Genomic DNA, 17954 nt, shown 5'->3' with positions numbered 1-17954 from the left:
CTGTGGTAAAATGGTGGATTAGGTTAACCAGTTTAGTGTTCGTGTTTATCGTAACAGGAAAGGCAGATAAATATGCAAAGTAGTAACGTTGTACTCGTGACGTGTCGGTTTTGCTTCATTTGACAAATATATTTATTCTCGACGAATAGTGCGCGTGTAACTTGCTGGTTTATCACATTCTCTTTACAATTATTATTTCATTGCTTCCCAATTTCCAAACTCTTGTTGCTTGGGATAAATAAATATTTAAATAAGAAATTAATTGAAAAAAGTTTTTTTCCGGCGCACACGCACAAAACTTTTCTTAAAAGAGAGCTCGATTCGTATGGGTTGTTAGTGAAATGAACGGCATGTTTTATTATGTCTCTCAATCTTCTCTTTCATGTTGCAATGAAGCAAATGTACATATAGCAAATGTACTCTGCCAGAATCGTGATCCAAAGCATTAAAAACGATCAGAACCATTAACCATGGTGCCATTATATTGCCTTCAACCACATACATCATTATTAGACGAGTCAGGCATGCGTAAGCTTTTCGCGTAACTCAGTGGCTTCAGAAAGTTCTAGCCGTGTAGTCAAACAGATGAATACGAAGTAAGAATAAAACTAAGAAGACATGCGCATTTGAATAGAAATGATAGAATTGGATACGAGAAATGGTGGTCTGAGCTAGTAAGCTCCCATGTCATTCTGCATGGACAAAAGAAAAAAAAAACGGGATTAAAATTTTACTCAGCAACAAAATACAACCCAGTTGTATTCATAAGCGCCGAACACCACCAGTATTGGTGTCCTGTCAAAGTAAGGCATCGCAACTGTCGCAACTGCCGCGGCTGTGCTTGCAGCAAAAATGTTCCTTGCCGACTTAATTCACCTGGCAATAATCACTAGGTTTTGCTTCTGGAAATTTAGATGATGTTTGTTGCGGCGGAAGTACTCAGCCCAAGAGATGGACGGATGCAATCTTTATTTGAAGTCCTGAGGTGCGTGACTCAAAGCACAGCGGGCCGTTCCCACGTCGAGATAGTCAGGGGCCCTCTGGACAGCTCACAGTTGGCCCCCGACATCTGGGCTCTTGATAAATAAAAGTAGTTATCCGCTATCAGCAGCCTAAGATTAACATGATTTTTCTTATACTGCAGCACACTCTCTCACGAAAGACATTTTAGGAGCTTGCTCGCCAAGCTGCTTTTGCTCGGGGCATGTACCTTGACGTGTACACTAGGGTCGCGGCTGTGCAATGTGCCCACTACATGCCCACCTTAACTTTCACGAAGTATTGAAGCATCCACTATGCCATTCGTAATTGTGCTGATAAGCGAGGCACCTGCTACACATCTGTAAGGCGTTATGGGCACTTTGTGCTGCGAAGAAGGATCGTACACTGGCGGAACCCAATGTGGGAGCCCGCGAAGTGGAGTTGGCAAGATAACCTCGATTCGGCACCTTTATCGAGATTGCTTTCCCCAACTTTCAAGTGCAACCTTTGATTCAAGATCTCCTCGCCACATTCTTGAACGACCACGAAATTATAATCTTCAAAGGGAAACGCGTCCCACAGTTTGGTAATCAGCAATGTCGTCATTGTGTATAATTTCATCAATAAGTAATTGATTACATCGTATATATATATATATATATATATATATATATATATATATATATATATATATATATATATACACTCACCTGTACAACAACGTGTGACGTCCTTATATGATGGCAGAGGACATGTACGAAGATTCACGATTCCGAACAAGCTCCTCTATCATCATTCACTTCATGGAGGTAGCAATTAGTTTTGTGATTGACACTCAGATCAGTTTCGTTTTACTGGATTATACTGCATTATCTTAGCATTCCTGCGGTATATTCAAACAAAAAGCAAATGCTTATTGTTATGTGCATACTTGCGAGTAGGTGTGAGTAAAACATACTCTACAGTATAGGAATTATTAATTGCCGGGTGTTTATTTCTTCTTTATGTTTGTCACCAAAGTCACCGTAGAGAATGGGGGCTAAGAGATCCTCAAGCTGCCTAGAGCAGCTTTTTTTTGGTTCCTGCAATTGCATACGAAATTTTGCAATGAAATTAAAGAATGAATAAATGTAGATTTCTTTTTGCGAAATACCCATTGATTATAACTCCTTAACCATTATACTGAATGGGTAAGAGAGGGCATCAGGATATTTGTGATAAAAACTGCAGCAACTGACCCCTTAAATATAGCTATCTGATACATACCTGTATCAGGTCTGCATTGGGTGATGACCTCTCAAAATTACAGGTGATTGTATAGGAAAACAGAACCCTGTATGGCTCAACTTAGATACGTTTAGATAGGTCACTTTAAGCATGTCTAGCGGAAGCTTAGGTATGGTCTGGAGCATAAAAATGAGATTAGAAGTTGCACAATTCTAATACAAAAAATTGGCAGATCCTACGTACAGTAGGAATCGATGATATGCGAAGCACGAATTAGAACTGTTGATATGTTACTTTAATATCAGCACAACGTTACGAGATGGAGGTAAATGATGCCGTGCATGACTTCCGTGTCATGATTATCATGTTTGCATGTGTCGTTTACCTTCGTCATCTATTCACGTCCCGTGATACCAAATTTAGTATATGTGGAGCTAGCGAAACGGCCGCGAGTACGCTATAAGCGTGGTATGTTATCATGTTCTTACATGACATGCGTGTCAGGATTATCATGTTTGCACCGGTCATATATTTCGTCATCTACTAACGTCACGTAACACCATAGGTGGAGCTAGCAAAACGGCCGCGAGCACACCATGAAGGGCCCAACATACTCCAATGTAGCGTTGACGCGCGCTCACGCTGGGCACCGTGACTCTACGTTAGCGAAACGCGAGCACTCGATAGTCTGACGCCAGGCGCGACCAGCGTCCGTCGGCACGGCACAACGGCAACCAGCGCGAAATGCGACATGCTGCATTTCGCGTCGATGCGTTATACAGGTAACACTGCGCCTCCCTCTTTTTCCTGACGGAGGGACGCCGGACGTGCTGAAACGCGCATGCATCAAAGCAACGCAGCGCGGCACGCGCCTGCGAGTATATGGCAGGACCGGCGCCTGGCATGGCAACGCCGGCGTGACGCGACGAAATGAACGCCGGCTAGCACGCGCACCGTGTCACGTCGAAATGTATTGGCGCCTTGACCGTGGCATGTAGCCGTGTTCTCACATGACACGCATCTCATGATTGTCATGTTTGCACCAGTCACATACCTTCGTCATCCATTGGCGTCACGTAATACCAGATTTGGCATATGTCAAGCTAACGAAACAGCCGCGAGCGCATCATCAGTGTGGCATGTCATGTTGTTGCATGACACTCATCTCGTGGTTATCATGTTTTGATGTGTCACTTACCTATGTCGTCCGCTCGCGTCACGTAATACCGACTTTGGTACATGTGAAGCGCGTGAAACGGCCGCAAGCGCATCATGAGCGCAGCACGTAGTCATGTTACATTACACGCATCTCATGTTTACTATGTTTGCACCAGTATTATACCTTCGTCATCCAATTACGTCCCGTAATACCAAAATTGGTACAAGTGAAGCTAGCGATACTTCCGCGAGCGCATCATGACCGTGGCATGTGGTCATGTTGTTACATGACACATGTCGTGATTTTCATGTATGGGTCTGTCACTTGTGTTCGCCATGCAGTCATGGCATACCATACAAGTTTTTCAACATGTCATGTGAACGAAACCACCGCAAAAGCTGCAGGACCATTAAATGTAAGTCATGACATTCATGACATAGATGTCATGATTTTCATGTTATGACTAGTCAAATATGTTCTTTAAACCGTCATATTACGCCATACGAAGTTCGGTATCGATTCCTTCATCGAAACGGCCAGGAGAGCTAAAAGTCGAAGGCAGATAGATAGATAGATAGATAGATAGATAGATAGATAGATAGATAGATAGATAGATAGATAGATAGATAGATAGATATGCTCAAGGTCACCAAAGTTCGCCAAGAAATGCTTCACATTTAAAAGTAGTCTAGAATAGACATTATTTGTTCTGGAATTGTGCCTGGAAGTATTCTTGTGGCTGTTTTTAGTTTGAAGAAACCAGAATGCCATTAATCATGTCTTACACCTTCGGATAACAGTTGCGACGACAGGCGTCAGTGTACAAGTATTTTAGACGTGAATGGGGCGTATCGTGATTGTTGTTATGGCGCACATTTTCTTTATAAGCTTACTGTTTTCAGTGACTGTTAGGAAAGCGACTTACTAAATGCCGTGGTTCCCCATCCGGTGACGAACGCGTGGTATCCGTTAAGGTCCCGCGTCTTGAAGTCATCGCCATACGGCAAGCAGACTGGCCTGACAAACTTGTTGAACCTCACTGGACGTTCCATTGTGAGTACGGCCACGTCATTCTTGAAGGTGCGTGCCACGAAGTCGGCGTGCCGTTCAACCTTGGACACAGGGATGTCGATGGGGCTGACCGCGTCGTCGCTCCTCACCAGGTTGTGGTCGCCCAGGCGTACCGTGAACGAAGATGCCGGCAGGCTGCGGGATATATATGTATGTCAGAACACAAGCACACACACAATCACATACGTCGAGCACAACATTAGCATCGTCTGTCTGTATGTAGGTGGGTGATCCGTCAGGCTGAGCCTGGTTGCCACCTTTTCTAGCCTCTGTATATATAGTCTGAAGCTGAACGTCTAGGCTGGTGGAGGACAAAAACCTCCTTCCATGGGTCAGTGACCTCACTCGTGAGTCCACTCGCTCGGACACACTCAGGCTCATCATTCTCACATACCCCGCCACGGTGGTCTAGTAGATAAGGTACTCGGCTGCTGACCCGCAAGTCACGGGATCGAATCCCGGCTGCTGCTGCTGCATTTTCGATGGAGGCGAAAATGCTGAAGGCCCGTGTGCTCAGCTTTGGGTGCATGTTAAAAAACCCCAGGTGGTCGAAATTTCCGAAGACTTCCGCTGTGGCATCTCTCATAATCATATGGTGGGTTTGGGACGTCGAACCCCACGCATCAATCAATCAATCAATCAATCAATCAATCAATCAATCAATCAATCAATCAATCAATCAATCAATTATTCTCACATACTTAAGCGTATGTGCAATCAAACACGAAGGCGAAAGTATGCAAAATATTGTGCAGAAAGTGGCTGTAGGAAAAGGGAGGAAATAAGAGAAAGTATATTCTCCCTAATACAGTAATATACTTAGGATGTTTCAAAATGTCGAACGATATTGTAGCTATCCTAATGAAATGTGAAAGGCAATAAGAATTCCTTTAGTGCTTTTTAAAATTCATCAGCGCTTACTTCAACTATTTATCTGGGCAGGGGATCCCACTCATGGATAGACCAATGAAGAAAAGAAAAACTATGTAGATCATACGGTTTAAAAATGGTTGCCAACATTTTTAATTATTGTCTCAGGGTTCGAAAGACAATCTGTACCCTCAGGATCGGTAATTTTCTACATCATTAAGCAGAAGTGGCGAAACCCTGCTTGCTGGTTTGGGTAGCATAATGTGCGTTCGGTTACAAACTTTTTCGATGTGGTTGTGTTCTGTAGACGAACCAAACGGGCTGTAATGTTAAATAAAAAAAACGATTGATCCCTTCGTCTTAGGAATCAGTAACACGGAAGTAAAAAGTGTCCTTACAGAAGAAGTTGAATGTTTTCTGTACATTAAACAGGGCTTGTACCATGTCCATTATTGGTTGACAGCTTTAGTGCCATTCAGCGTAGATGAACCCACTTTGGCATTTAGTGATATATCACGATTCTGGAGACTGAGATGCATGATCAATGATTAAGCAAACTCTTGTGGTAGCTGTACTAGCCTAAAACGTAATCGGAAAATGCTCTGTGACAGCAGGGGAGCGTCATTGATTCGACGTAAAAATTCATCTAAGGTGGCCTACCCGCGACAGCTTAAAGAGTGATTGAACGGCACAGCCGGAATAGAGGGCAACGCAACGCGCGTCATGTGTCCCCTGTAGCCCGGTTGCAATTTTTCTCGGGGTGGGACGGCTGTTATTGTCAGGTAAGGCAGGCGCACGCATGACATAGGCGCACGTAACAAAGGTCTATTTGGATATAGATAGATGCTATGAGTGAAGCCGACGCTAGCCTTATGTCGCCACCACGTGGGGTGTTAAGGCGTCTTCAACATTTCACTTCACCTATTGGAAACGCACCAAACGTCGCACGATATATTAGTTCACGGCCATGATGCATTGCTTCACTTTACCGTTCCCAGACGCCAACAACACCCCGCTGAACAGGAGCACTGTGAGAGGAAAGAAGTAGATATAAAAGGTGGGCACGTTTGTAAGCTTACAGAGTGAGTTACAAAGGTCAATAAAGAAAGTGTGTGACCACGGCGCAATGGATAGCGTCCTCAGCATCTGTTGTCGCGGACCGAGATGTCATTGGTTCGACTATCGTTGACGGAACTTTTTTCTTTGCCATATGATCGTGTCTATTTTTCAACGTCGTTTTCGTGATGGAAAGACGTCACTAAAGTCTTGGTGGAACCCAGCATAAAACACCTTCGTGTTAAAAACAAAACAAAACAGGAAACTGCGAGAATTCATTATGACTTGCTAGCATACATTGGAAGAGGAAAGCTGGAGCCGATATTGAACATGAGACAAAAATGACACAGCGTGAAGACGTTCACAGATTCTTTAAGTACCAAGCTCTGGCGTGGTTGCTGTATCGGCTTTCTTTAGCACTACATCAAAAATTTTCAAGTGTATCGTATCGCAAAAGTGAGGGAATTTAGTCTGTACCGCCGTAGTGACGTTCAGTGTCTACACAGTAAGTTCAGAGTAGATATACGCACTTCGTGGCTCGATGTCCGACGACGACGCAGTGTGCCGCGGTCACCACGTGCCTGTCCGTAACCAGGGCTCCACCACACGCAGCGCTGTTCACGCCACCGCTGTTGATGTAGATAGCCGCCTGCAAGTGAGCACCTCACGTTGAGGTCACACGCCCCAAGCATCGGACAACAGACAAAAAGGCAATGCGTATATGTGTCGAAATCACTGTGCGTGTCTGAAGTGGGCAGTATGCAGATAGAAATAGACTGTGTTAATTTACTTATCGTGTCTCAAAACTGGTGAGCCGCTCTTGATTCTGCGCAGTCATCGCGCGCTCGATGAAAGTGCTTGGCGTATAGAGCACGCTAATTGGCAAAAATTTGTGCCCGTAATTTCTTTAACTCATGGTATTTAGGTGGCTGAACGAAAATTATGAGAAATGTGGTTGCGCAGAGAGAGAGAGAGAGAGAGAGAGTGAGAATTTATTAGAAGGCAGAGAGGTCGGCCTGAGCTAGTTCGCTCTAGCCTGCTACTCTACACAGGGGATAAGGGAAAGGGTAAGGAAAGAGGGATGAAGGGTGATGATGGGGACAATTCATCCCTCTTTCCTTCCCCTTCTCATCAGACCTGTATACAACAGTTCGATGCTCTGAAAGTAAATCTGCCGAAAGCGCCTGTCTTCGTCAGTTTTTGAATAGTTGTCAGAAGGGCTGGCTTGCACGATTGCTGGGGTTATCTGAAGTTAGCCTGGCAGTCCAGGCGTGTAATCGCTCCACGTGCCACTCCATTTCACGGTTCATGAATATCGTGTCAAAACCTTTGTAAACTGATAAGAGTGTATGCCGGTTTCGAGGACACCTATAGCAACAACCGTGACAAACACGTGGTTGATCCCTCTTCAAGTAATCGGTATAGCACAAAAACTAAACGCGCATTCACAGAGGAAGATAAGCGTTTTTTGTCCATTGTTTCACCAGAAGGGCGAAGAATGGAATGGTATAGCAACAAATTGCGAAATCTTGCGAAGAACGATAACGAGTGGAAAACTCGCATGTACACCTCAAGGAGAAAGCACGCACAAAATTAGCATACACAAGACGTGCGCAGACTAGCAAATATTGCAGCTCGACACTTAAAGCGCGCAATTAAGGAAGAAATATATACGAAACGAACGCCCAGGTGTGGGCATGACATGACAAGAACTAAGCCTCCGCAACTGTCACAGTTCTCACTTCGTGTGTTTGAGCAGCGTGCTCCTTCCGTAGACGCGGTCGCAGCAGCAAGTGAAGTGACCTTCGTGCTCTGCTGAATCACGAGTCTGATAAGTGCGTTCGCCGGAGAGACCACGCTCCGCGGAGGCGGCACCCAAAGAAATGCTGGAGGCGACGACCTTGAGAGCGTGCCCAACGCGAGAGGTTCTGGCTACTGATGACAAAAACGCGCTGACCTTACGTGACTCTAAGGGCTACAAAACGGTATGTGGTGTATACAAATAGCTCGCCGTTAGCACTTTCGACAGCGTAGGCTCCATGGCGTAGTGGTTAGCACCACGCGCTGTGGATGAAGTGGTTTCTGGTTCGACGCCCCACGTAAGATCCTTGATTTCTAGGTTTTAGTTCTCAATTCTGTTGGAATATATTTTGCAACGTCATCTCCGTGACGGAAATACGTCAGTGAAGCCGTGGTGGGCCCTGGCATAAAAGACTTTCGTGTTAAAAATATGGTGATCCCTCCGTCATAAAAATTGGCATAACACGAAACGGAAACGTGCCTTTACAAAATTAGTGCAGTGTTCATTGTGTTCTGATAAATTTTGTCTTCCACATTGAGCGCTGGCGCTTGGTGGCTATAGCACCGTTTCACTTGGACGCATCTACGCTGACGTCTGGTTGCTCATGTATATCAAAATGACTAGCGCCAGTGATCCTGATTAAACGTTTGTGGTAGCTGAAGTACCGTAAACTCGGGCACAGCGTATGGTGAATTCCACGCAAAGATGGCATCGACCAGCACATAATCAGTGGCACTCAATATGCGCTCATGGAGAGCCTCATCATTCAAGGAGAGAAACGGCAAGGAGCGCGCTTTCCAGCAAGTAGTTAACCGACACTTCTCATGCATGCACTATCGTACAGCGCTTCCGAAGCGCGAGAGGTAGAGCTCGTATCTTGAACCGTAAACGCGCGAAGGTTTCGCGCTGCTTCTTAGCGTCTCTCACTCCAACAAAGCATGCATTCAGCCTGATTTGAAACAAAGTGGAGTGTAAAGCTTCCGCTTTGCTGAGACTGCCGAAGCGTGTCCTGTCTGCCCTTGTTAATAGCACAATGCAGTACTCGGAGACGGTGACAGCACCCCGGGCCAACGAAGGTCAGTGTGAAAAGAAGATATAAAAGACATAGGTAAGGTACGTTTGTAGGGCCACATGCATGAGGGTTTGTGGCGCAGTGATCAGAACGCCCGACCCCCACCATCGTGGTGGACCGAGAGGTAATGTGTTCAACCTCTAGGTCATGCAAATTAACAAATGTTTTTCTGTTATGTCTCTTTGTTTCAACTGTTCGTGTTCGTTTTACCAACGTCACTTCCGGGACGGAAATGATGTCAGTGAAGTCTTTGTGAACCACGGCATAAAAACATTTCGTGTTAAGAAAAGAAGAGCGTATAGCTGTTTTGCATAGAGGTTAGGAAGTATTGTACTCACCATCCAAGGCCATGCACCTGGTTCTGACTCGCGGCCTCCAACGATACGGCTCACACTCACATTCGTCATACCGCATGCTGCAAAAAAAATGATACATGAACGCCGCAGAATAAAATAAGCAATTATGAATAAGCTCGGCGCAGAAAATTGATAATTGCATGCTTAGAGCTGATAGACACAGAGATAGCAAATTATGAAGAAGTTGAGTGTTAAGAATGTTACTTTTATGGTCCGTGTGACTGTATGGTGAACCGATTTCTCATGAAAAGTTTTGGCATATAAACTATTTTGTATTTGATTTGAAGCCTTTAGATTTGTATTCGTGATCGCCGAAAGCGAGGCTAGGACGACAAGAGCGCAATCAATGACGCGAGCTGTGGATCGTTGCTGTGTGTCAAGGGAATAGCTCCTGGCTGGCCGTGTCATCTCACACAAGCTTTAACAAAATGATTTCTGTGAGCCTATTTGTTGCTCTAGTTTTATATTTTAAGTCTTACCTACTTCAACGTGAGAGCTAGTATACGAGCTGCGTGAATATTGCCAATGTCAACGCTCTGCTGCACGAAAATAGCGAGGCAGTTATAGATGATAACGTATGCTGTTCTTTTTTTCAGTTTCAAAAGCCTGTCGCTATAGATGCAGTGCTACGCGTTGTTATAAATACTTTTAGAAATTCTCTTCATGTATCAATTCTAAAGGTTAGCGTTGGGATTGTCCATGGATCCAGCGATCAAGCGTTGGTGGTCGGTCAGGCCTATGTTGCATGGAGGGGAAGAAGACGGCTCAGATGCAGGCCGTCGCAAGTACACATCTATAGTATGTCGCAGCCATATTGCGTATTTGGGCGCAGAAAAATGGGTACGATGCGCCATGTGGGCCGCGGTATAGTGTTGCACCCACGGGGAGAAGCCTCGCGTCCGCATACCTCATGGGGCAATAGTCTCGTCTACTGTTTTACCCTGGCCGTCAGAGTTTCGTACATCGAAAGTCTGTAACATCACTGCTAGATACAAACAATACTCACCAGCGGGTAAGAAGCGCGGGTAGTTGGCAATCCTGGGTCCTTCGACGAGGTTGTCCCTGGGTGGTTGGGTCGGAGGCCTAACTGGAGGCCTTGTCGGAGGCCTTGTCGGAGGCCTAGTTGGAGGCCTAGTTTGAGGCCGGGTAGGAGGCCGGGTTTGAGGTCGAGTGGGAGGTCGAGTCTGTGGACGAGTCGGTGGGCGTGTCGGAGGCCTCTGCTCTCCGCCGCCCGGACAACAGAGCAAGGGCACGTTTCGCGAGAACCCGCATATGTAGCGTCGCAGGAAGTTGTAGTCTCGCACTGACTGAAGCGCTGGACACCTGGCCAGTTCGAGGCAGCTGCCTGGCTCGTTGAAAGGCGTACGGCAGCCGTCGTCGTCGGGAAACTCGAACGAGAATGCTGCACGAGACAAATTCAGCGTGGTTGAACTTCATGGTCTGCAAGGGTGTTGCGAAAATATCGTGGGACATGGCTGCTTGAGTGGCAATATCATTGAGCATAACGTACAGTAGACCTTTTATGTGACCTTCGGAGCTAAGCTCTGTCAGTTTCACTAATGTAACGTCGATGCACGTTGCGCAAGATTTGCTCGACAAGTGATTTGGAGTCATTTTTTGGTTGATATTACTACGAATATTTGCAGTCTTAGATGAAAAATGTAGTATATGTTAATAGTCGAAGCATACGTTTCAGTTAGAGGCAGTCTGTACATCAAGAAATCTTCACTTTTTTACTACAGTGCGTCTGTCATGAGAAATTCATCATAATCGAATGTGGCACTCAATAAGATAATTTTCCTATCAGTCGTGTATCTTGACCCAGTAGTTAGCAGGAAGAAGAGAACAGCGCAACTACGGTTAGCTTTGTCGAGCTTGCAAATAAAGCGACTCGCAGTAACCCACTCGATAACCGAGGCATAACAGTTTACTGAAAGCCGTTCATCTAGATTGAAAATGACAGTGTCCTGTTCGATGCTGATTCTTATCTAAAAGAAGCGCTCTTGAAGTGTCAAACAAACCGAAGTTATCATCAGAGGCAGTGGCTTCAGTATCTCATACGTAAGTGCATACATCAATCTCGACAGCTTCTAAACTAAGAAAAGTTTTGTTTGTTATGTGTAGATTAACCTATTGCTTGAGAAAACGTTGCCCCCTGTTGCATGTAAACTGCGCGGTAGGCGTATTTTGTGTGGCTAGCGCAGTATTTGCACGAGATCTATGTACTGTTTGTGCAACACTCAGGACGCCGTATACGTGTTGCATTGCATTCGTGAACGCAAAGGAGGTTGAGTTCGTTTTATGCCTTGCAACGCAAGCGCATCGCAACTGCCACAAAAGCTCGCATCAAGTTCGCCCCCGTATGACGAACAATGGCGCGTAAGCCTAACAGAGGAAGTAAACGCACTTACCACCTTGCGCTTCGACAAATCCGCGCAGGAAAATTGCGCACAGAGTGAAGAGGACCAGCAAAATGCCCGTTGAACCCATGTTGTTCTCTCTAAGTACGCTTTGTTACGGTTCAGCCACGAAGGGGGTCGATCAACTGTCAGTCTGGATTCTTTCTTGCTATCTTCCTGGTGTCCTGCATGAAAAAAAGCAAAAAAAAACTGAATAAAAGGAAGAAGAAATAAATCCTAGTCAGACTAAGTTCAAGTGCTACATAAGCTTTTTAACGCAAGTAGTATCACAAATATGGTAGACATACGTATACGCTGGTAATGCGAAGCAATCTCGCCCACTATGTACTTGTCTAATAGAGCAAGTTTGTCTTGCGAAAGATATAATGGCTTGCCGAGTTCCCACCACTGATGCTATTTTTTGTTTTAGACACAGATGCCAAGAAAGTGCGGAGCACGTCTTTGGTGTTTTGATTATCATGGCGTACTGAAACGGTAAGTCACGGAGTTGCAGCCTCTTTAGAGCAGCTTAGTGTTCGGCTGCTATAGATGTGGTGGCTTATTTTGTAGGCGTGCCCTCATATCGGGAAGACGATAAATGCGCGTATTCCACGCGCTGCTTGAATTTAAGACTGCACAGCGCACGTCCTGTAAAAGATGCAGTTATGTATTGGTCGTGTACAATTCTATAAAGCCATCCGCCTTCGTAAACGACTGACTTGCACGACTTCTCCGCTATGTAGAGTCAAGCCCAAACTCCATAAGCGCGAAAATGCACGCGACAGCGACGAGCGACGCTATGAGCGACGAAACAGGGCGTTCGCGCGACGTGTCGCGTGCTCGTTTTCGCTCGGTTCTCCAGATTTGGAAACCGTCGCTCATCACCCGGAAGTGCTGGGCTCAAGCAGCCAATAGCGAAAAACCGGAAAAGACGAAGACTACATAGGTGCACGTGACCCTGCCCGAGTCACGTATGCGCAACAAGAAATAACGCAATGTTTATTGCGCACGCGCATATAAAAATGCTGCAAGGCAATAATAAACACTTTCCGTTTCATTACACAACAATATATCTTATTTTTTAATTGGAAACCGCTCGCTACGCGGTTTTCTTTGTGCGAGTAGACGGCCTCATGCCAGCAACAGTGGAATTCACTCGCCGAAGCCGTCGCGTGAATGAGGTTTGCCTGCGCTAGTGACTGATCGCGCGACGCCGATCTACGTCGCGTCGCTCGTCACTGTCGCGTGCATTTTCGCGCTTATGGAGTTTGGGCGTCATGGACAGCGTCAACTGAGCTCCATCAGCAGCCGACTCCTTCCCGTAGGAGACTCACGGAAAGGTTTCAACGCATCCGATCTCGGAGGCTGTTAAAAACCGCCTTGGGTGTGGAAAGCCTTCGCGGTGCATGTCCCACTCTGAAGGCTTTGCATGCATGATCAACCGAGAAAAAGAAAAATACCAGGGAGCAAACGGTTTTCGCCTTGCAGTCGTCTTAAGATGCATGTAGAATCCTGTAAGTTTTATTGGAGCTCATGAGGCTATGCAGAACCTTCGGAATCGGTACTTCTTTCTTCAAGTGACGATGCTGGTAGGTGACGTCATCCAGTGGCGTAATAGAGAGGGCGTGATGACGTAGTGGCGATGTCACAAATTAGGGGGTCATCTGACGTTATGCTGACGTCATAAGTTGACGTCACAATGCCCCCCCCCCCCCCTTCATGTGGGCACGGGCGGCCCCTTTCACGCTTGGTGAGACGTCTAGTTTTTTTTTTTTTCAGTCTCTCTTTCTTGCCCGGGCCAATATGGACTTCATTTACGTTTTTGTGGAATTGGGCTACTCGTTACCTGCGGCCCGCAACAAGCTCTCGTAACATTGTCAGTGCATGCACTACCGGTTTATCACAAAAGCGTTGATTGGCTTTGCTCTGGTAGCTGCGTTAGTTTTGGCTCATCCCTACCGCTTTATTCCGTTCCTACATCTTGCCTTGTAGCCTTGGCTCTTATGAACTCCGACGCATCTATCGCATCATGTATGCTTATGACATTCCTCAGTACGGCTAGAAGTAAAGCACTAAGGCCGCCATGCAGCGCGTTTCTTTTAGAAATTGGCATGCAATATCCCCGCTTAAGCAAGTTGCGCCCTTTTTCTTTCCGCTTTGGTGTCTGTCGTGGGCAATCGATCATTGTGCACTATACAGCGAGACAGGTCAAGAATATTTCCCGCTTTCTAGTCATCAGTTTCAGTGTACAGAGCCAGATATCGGGCGAGTCACAAATGGTTGTCTCGATGGGATGAGATCGCCATTATATTTTCGTAATATAGGTGCAGTTTGAGCTAAGTAGCGGTCATTTACAATGAAGCCGTGTTTGTTGGAAATCGCACCAGAAACGCATAATTTTTTTCTTTATAATGGGCCTGCAGTATGGCAACTGTGCTATACGTGTTTTGTGTCTTTCGATTCTACTTTCTAGTCATTATAGTAACGGACATTTTATCAGAAGCACTCTTTGAACAGTCCGTGAATACCTCCACTTTGAAGCGAATACTAGTTCTTGCCACAGAAGGCGTTACATATTCACGACTCTTGTTGGTGTTCTGTCGCGAGTTTGACAGCAACATGAGATAGCGAGACAAAGAGATAAAGAGAAAGGTTTATTAGAAGGTGGACATATCAGTCCCTCTATATACTGTACTTTGTACTTCGAATGAGGTGTTTGAATTGAAGTGTTGAGCATGAAAAAAGCACAATAGTGAAAAAACGAAACAAACGTTTGAGTCAAGAGCAAAGAGTAGTAAAATTTTCTACATTGTTTGGCTGACATAAACATAACAGCAGTGACGTCATGTCTCGGTGTGCGCCTCATCTTCTCTTTCATGCAGAACTGCAGGAAATCAGTTATTTGCATTTTGTTTTTCACTTTGAAGGGCTGTACTCGATGCTAACCACACTGGCAGTGCGTGCAAGATGTATTGCTTTACCATCGAAGGGTAAAGTGGGGGCAGAAGCTGAAGCAAAACTTTGTGTGGAAGATAATGTGAGAGATTTGTGAGACCCCATATTTGTGAGAACTGATAATGTGAGACCCCATATTTCGCGAGAACTGATGTCTTTATTTATTCTATCTTTCCACGGACAGTGTCTGATTGGAACAAATTATGTGATCCCCATTCATTGTGAATTAAGTATAGACTGAATTGCATTATGTATGGTACATGCTATTCCTGTTTTTTTATGTGATGTGCTTCTTTCTGTTCGGACCATTTGTGGTTTGCAGTATGTACTAAATAAAAAATAAATTAAGTAACGGAAACCAAAAATTACGGAGGTCACGATGCAGTGCGGGGTCTGGATGTCGCGCCTGAGAGCACTCCTAACTTCTCTGCGCCTTTCCTTTCGTTCGTGGTGTCTGCGTCTCGGTGCCCTTACACCGTTCTTAATAAATCATATTACATACTGTAGCTCAGACCCATACTCTAAAATACATAAGCTTTACATGGCGCGTGTGGTTTCAACAACGGATAGAACATGTAGACGCCGTGCTTCGCGGGCGCGAGTTACCCCCGGGGTTGCTTCACTCGCCTCTGTCAACAAACGTGCGTCTGAAAAGGATGCGCCCCTGAGAAAGGGTTGGTGGCGTCGGAGGGAGGCGAGGGTAAACAGGCTTGGCCGGAGCCTAAGTTTAAAAGCTGACCTCAGGCATCGCTGCCGTGGGGTGACGTCAAAAGAAAAAAAAAATGAAACACGCACTTCCCCTTTCTTCATCGGCAAATTTTGAGTACATGCGCGACCACGGCGTCAGCTGGCTGTGGACGGGACCGGTTTTCCGGTGGTCGAGTGCGCCGTTGGCGCAGCGCCAAACAAGCGCCCCGCTGCAGACCACGACGCAAGAAGAAGCATGGACCCACAGCATTGCCGGCTGGCGTTGCGCGGAAAAGAAAAGCCGCCGCGCGTAACAGCTACATTTCGGCAGCAGGGCGTGAAAGAGTGAACAATGCGACGGCATTGGCGACGGCATCCTCCCCGTCACAAACTCCGGTGCATTGTCGCACTTGCTGCGTTGCTGCACGACTAACTGGCAACGTGATCGACCGATCAACGCCAGTACAGTATCTCCCCTAAGGAAACTACAGAAAGCCGCTGGTTAGCGGACGGAGCCTTAGGTCTTTAGCACGGCGTCTATCGAATTGCAGTTCCCTTCGGAGAACATTCGCAGCAAATGCGGATTGTGAAGCGCTTGAAAACTTCTACCTCTTTTCACACAGAAACTTTTTACTTAAAATTATGATTTTTGGCTAACAAGTACCATCATATGATATGTGAAACGCCGAAATGACCTACTCAGGCTTAATTTCCAGAACGTAGGGTTCATTAGCGCATTTGCGAAATTTACTTTAAAATTCGTTCCTGTGTTTCGCCCCAGTCGAGATTCACCCGTGATCACTGCGATTCGAACCGGAGTCATCGTGCTTAGCAGCGCCGATGTTGATACAGTGCGTGAGGACGCAAATATGTCACCGGAAATGGCGCTTACTTATTCTATCAGGAAAAAAAAAACATAAATGTCAATAGGTGAAATAAGTTGCTACAGAAAATCAGTACGGTTCTCTGTTATGTACGTTCACAATAACGATGACAAAAAAAAAAAACTGCAAGAAGTTATATATACCTATATACCTGCATGGTGCTTTCCTCATCAGGCATTATCGCCTAAAAAACGTCTACTCTTTTCTTTTGAACCAAAAGGACAATAACTACTCTGGCAGTATTCCAAGGATGGTTGTCGAGACGCGGACAATGCCAGTCGGAAAAAGTATTTCACAACACATGCGTACGCTTACGATACCAAGGGTTGAGAGGTGCATCAACAATGTACTCAACTTGCCGTGGCAGGCGTCCATGTTGGTTAGAACCGGGAGAATACATGAACGACCGCTTCTCTTACTCGACGCAGCACAGTAACCGACGCTTCGCGCGATATTGCTCTCCTACTTGCGAAAGCAGAGCGTTCCAGCTTTGTGTGATAAGCTCGTTCCACCAAAGTATATGCTTAACTTTCCAAGAAGCAGGCTAGGTTTCTGATGCATTGACTAGTTTTCCTAACGTAAATTGACGCACTTATCAAATTATTTTTCATCTGTGGATTCTGCACCGTAGTACGTTTTCATGAAAAACGGCTTTCATAGCAACCATCAGAATATTTTTGATGAGTGATTATCAGCTCATGTAGTTAATTACCAAAGTTTTATAACGTAGCAGAATGTCATGCAGAGTTTTCTGTAGCTAATGGAACGGTAAGCACAAATTTGAAGTGAGTGAGAGATTTAGGAAATGAAAGATATTGAAATAGTCCCCCGCTGCAGTCTGTGTCTGTCTCCTTTTTGTGTTGCATTTATGTTGTGCTGGCAAAAATGAACCAGAAACTTTCAGGAAGATTTACAGACTTGTCAGAATAGGATCCAATTGAGCTTCTGGCAAGTCTTTGAAACACGTGAGCTAACCTGGCAAATATGCATCAACTTGAGGTGGGCACGTGAAGTCTTAATGTCTTTACTGTTTTGTCTACGGGACCTTTAAGCCTGCTCACTGCCTCATACAGAAGGTTCTGATATCAACGAACTTCTCTGAACATCGTTTACATGAAATCATAGCTGAAAGTGCAGAACGCGTTCAAGCTTTGGTAATTTCAAGTGTTTGCTTAACCCTGACACATTTCTTTCGTATGTCTCATAGTCAACTACCACTCGGCAAAGGGGTCTTATAACTACAATCTTTACTCTTCGTGTTAAGCCTTGAACATGAAATAAAAGGTGAACATGTACACATTCATTAGACCATGGCGTGGAGTGTCAGCACTACTACAGTGTCTAAGACGGATGTAGCGCGTCCTTTGAGTACCGGTATTCCCCCGTGCTACGGATAAGACGGAAGCGCCGCCATGGTGCGAGCGAAATACATCATT

At 45.5% G+C, this 17954-nt stretch overlaps 1 protein-coding gene across 1 annotated transcript in view; it reads right to left on the bottom strand.

Annotated features, from left to right (window-relative positions):
• Positions 1 to 17954, bottom strand: part of LOC119172699 (transmembrane protease serine 9) — a 114206-nt gene that overhangs the window by 86356 nt on the left and 9896 nt on the right. Inside the window, exons 2-6 of the mRNA XM_075893084.1 lie at positions 12005 to 12177; positions 10600 to 10995; positions 9576 to 9652; positions 6895 to 7013; positions 4293 to 4573 (exon numbers count right to left, since the gene is read on the bottom strand). Of these exons, the coding sequence (XP_075749199.1) occupies positions 4293 to 4573; positions 6895 to 7013; positions 9576 to 9652; positions 10600 to 10995; positions 12005 to 12083 (952 nt within the window). The 5' untranslated portion in view covers positions 12084 to 12177. The remainder of the gene's footprint in view (positions 1 to 4292; positions 4574 to 6894; positions 7014 to 9575; positions 9653 to 10599; positions 10996 to 12004; positions 12178 to 17954) is intronic.

The sequence above is a fragment of the Rhipicephalus microplus genome, chromosome 4, assembly GCF_043290135.1.
Source record: "Rhipicephalus microplus isolate Deutch F79 chromosome 4, USDA_Rmic, whole genome shotgun sequence".
Lineage (NCBI taxonomy): Eukaryota > Metazoa > Arthropoda > Arachnida > Ixodida > Ixodidae > Rhipicephalus > Rhipicephalus microplus.
This window is presented reverse-complemented; position numbering and strand designations above follow the sequence as displayed.